Source organism: Tamandua tetradactyla, chromosome 8, assembly GCF_023851605.1.
Source record: "Tamandua tetradactyla isolate mTamTet1 chromosome 8, mTamTet1.pri, whole genome shotgun sequence".
Lineage (NCBI taxonomy): Eukaryota > Metazoa > Chordata > Mammalia > Pilosa > Myrmecophagidae > Tamandua > Tamandua tetradactyla.
In genome coordinates, this window is record NC_135334.1 from 80,919,014 (window position 1) to 80,921,876 (window position 2,863).

General features: G+C 51.5%; 1 protein-coding gene across 1 annotated transcript; it reads left to right on the forward strand.

Annotated features, from left to right (window-relative positions):
• Positions 1-697: 697 nt before the first annotated feature.
• RBMXL2 (RBMX like 2) lies at positions 698-2,251 on the forward strand. The gene has a single exon (XM_077113855.1). The coding sequence runs from the start codon at positions 828-830 to the stop codon at positions 2,004-2,006; it is 1,179 nt and encodes a 392-aa protein (XP_076969970.1). The 5' UTR covers positions 698-827; the 3' UTR covers positions 2,007-2,251.
• Positions 2,252-2,863: the final 612 nt, after the last annotated feature.

Here is a 2,863-nt window from a genome sequence, read left to right on the forward strand (position 1 = left end):
GGCCAAAAATGTTATTATGAATAAAGAAGACAATTATATAAAAAGTATTCCTAAGAATACAAATCACCAGGGATATAATTCTCCATTTTTTTATACCTAACAATATAGACTTAAATTACATGAAGTAAAAACTGACATAAAAAGAAAGAGAAATAGAAAAATCCACAATTATGGGAATTTTTAGCACAGTTTTCAGTGACTGATACTTATATCAGATAAAAAATAAGTTAGGATATGAAAGATTGAGCATCACAATGTAAGTACAGAACTCTACTCACATTTTGGGCATACGTTTACTTCTTAAACACACATGAAACATTACAAAAACCAAACACATTAGGTAGCAACAAAAACCAAAGAATGGCTATTATATAGAGCATGTTTAAAATATAACCAATAATGTCTATATATTTGAAAATTTAAAAACATTTCTATGTAATTCATGTGTCAAAGAAGAAATAATGGAAATGAAAAAAATAACAGGAACTGAGTAAGCCGTTAAGCGAGGGATGGGTTTATGGTCGAAGACAAAAAGCCGGAAAGAAAAAGCGGCAAAACTGACTCCAGTCCTAGACGGCGGGATAGCCCTTCCGAGACAACTAGCCAATCACACCAGTAAGCGCCCCGGTAGGTTGCGGGAAGAGGACCCAAGAGCACAAACCCGAGGCTTCCGCCTGCGCAGCAGGGGCCGCCGCGACTGCGTTTCCGGGGACTCGGCAACGACGCGCCGCCCGACCGGTAGGAGCCGCCCTCAGCGTGCGGACTCGGCGCACGCGACGGACACTTCCTCTTCGCCTCCCTCCGCGACGTACACCCGACACGCCGACATGGTTGAAGCAGATCGCCCAGGAAAGCTTTTCATCGGTGGGCTCAATCTCGAAACCGACGAGAAAGCCCTCGAGGCCGCGTTTGGCAAGTATGGCCGCATCATCGAGGTACTCTTGATGAAAGACCGAGAAACCACCAAGTCGAGGGGCTTCGCGTTCGTCACCTTCGAAAGTCCCGCAGACGCCAAGGCCGCCGTCCGAGATATGAACGGCAAGTCCCTGGATGGTAAGGCCATCAAGGTGGCCCAAGCCACCAAACCGGCATTTGATAGCGGCCGGCGGGGCCCGCCGCCGCCCCGCAGCCGCGGCCGCCTGAGGGGGCTACGGGGGGTCCGGGGAGGCGGCGGCGGTCCGCGGAGACCCCCTTCCCGGGGCGGGCCGGCAGACGACGGCGGCTACACGGGGGATTTCGACCTGAGGCCCTCCCGGGCCCCGATGCCCATGAAGCGCGGGCCGCCGCCGCGCAGGGCGGGGCCGCCGCCCAAGAGGGCCGCGCCGTCGGGCCCGGCTCGCAGCGGCGGCGGTGGAATGCGCGGGCGGCCTCCGGCCGCACGTGGGAGAGATGGCTATGCTGGCCCGCCGCGCCGAGAGCCGCCGCCCCCTCGCCGGGACCCCTACCTGTGCCCCCGGGAGGAGGGCTACTCGCCCAGAGACGGCTACTCGAACCGAGACTACCCAAGCGCCCGCGACCTCAGGGACTTCGCGCCCTCGCCTAGAGAGTACACCTACCGCGACTACGGCCACTCCAGTGCCCGAGACGACTGTCCGTCGAGAGGCTACGGCGATCGAGATGGCTACGGGGCCCGGGACCGCGACTATACTGATCATCCGAGCGGAGGTTACCGAGACCCTTTCGACAGCTACGGGGAGCCGCGCAGCGCCGCCCCCACCCGGGGGCCGCCGCCATCTTACGGCGGGAGCGGCCGCTATGAAGAGTACCGGGGCTGCTCGCCAGACGCCTACGGCGGCGTCCGCGACAGTTATGCGAGCGGCAGGAGCGACCGCTACTCCAGGGCCCGCGACCGGGTAGGCAGACCAGATCGCGGGCTCCCCCCGTCCATGGAAAGAGGGTGCCCTCCCCCGCGTGATTCCTACAACCGGTCAGGCCGAAGAGTGCCCAGGGGTGGAGGCCGCCTAGGAAGTCGCTCGGAGAGAGGGGGAGGCCGGAGCAGATACTGAACATTAACAGACTTGGGACCAAAATCCGTTTTCAAAGAAGTTAGCGAAAATAGCCTGTTCTGTCTTAACTACCCAAGGACTAGTACAAGGAAGAGTTGTTTTTGCCTTTTAAGAATTTACTGTTTAAGTTCCTCTCAGTTTTTATGCTTTTGGGAGGAAAAAGTTAAAACTCGTTTAATTTCGTTTTGAAATTGTTAACATTTCTTTCAACAAGCTCATGTTAAAAGTATAAGACTTGAACCTGCGTACTAGTGTTGTTATATTTCCAAGTAGAAACTCTCCTAAAGGCTTCTTCCCTTCTAAATTTGCCTGATAAATGAGGCAAGCCGTTCTAAGATCTTTCACAAACATCTGCCCACCTAAAATGGAAAGATGGATCATTCTGACCATTCAAACCAACTAGTTATAGTGGGAGAGAGTGGGGAGGATTGGTGTATACTACTCTTAAGATTTCGGGGTGTCATCTTTCAAACTGAATCTCAGTATTAATAATCAAACAACCAACAGCAAAAACAACCAAAAGCTCGTAGAGCAGATGCTTATGTTAGGAAAGTTCTCAGTAAAAAAGCATATGGATAATGCTGGCCATGTTTTGCTATTTTGCCATTTCTTTGGGAATCTGCAGAGTATCCTGTCCCCTCTCCCCCAGTACCATTCATATATGTTGAAAAAAGATGCAGTATTAAATTAAAGATTTGGCCAACCAACCACAAAGCTACCAAAAAAAAAAAAAAATCAATCAATAGCATTCATTTTCACCACCAAAAAATTACTAAGAAAAAAATAGGAAATACACTAATGATGGATTTGGGGATTATGATGATTTTCATTCCAAACTCCAAGCTACTTGCCCTTGG

Coding starts and splice junctions, on each gene's coding strand:
- RBMXL2 (XM_077113855.1), top strand. CDS start 828: ATGGTTGAAGCAGATCGCCCAGGAAAGCTTTTCATCGGTGGGCTCAAT.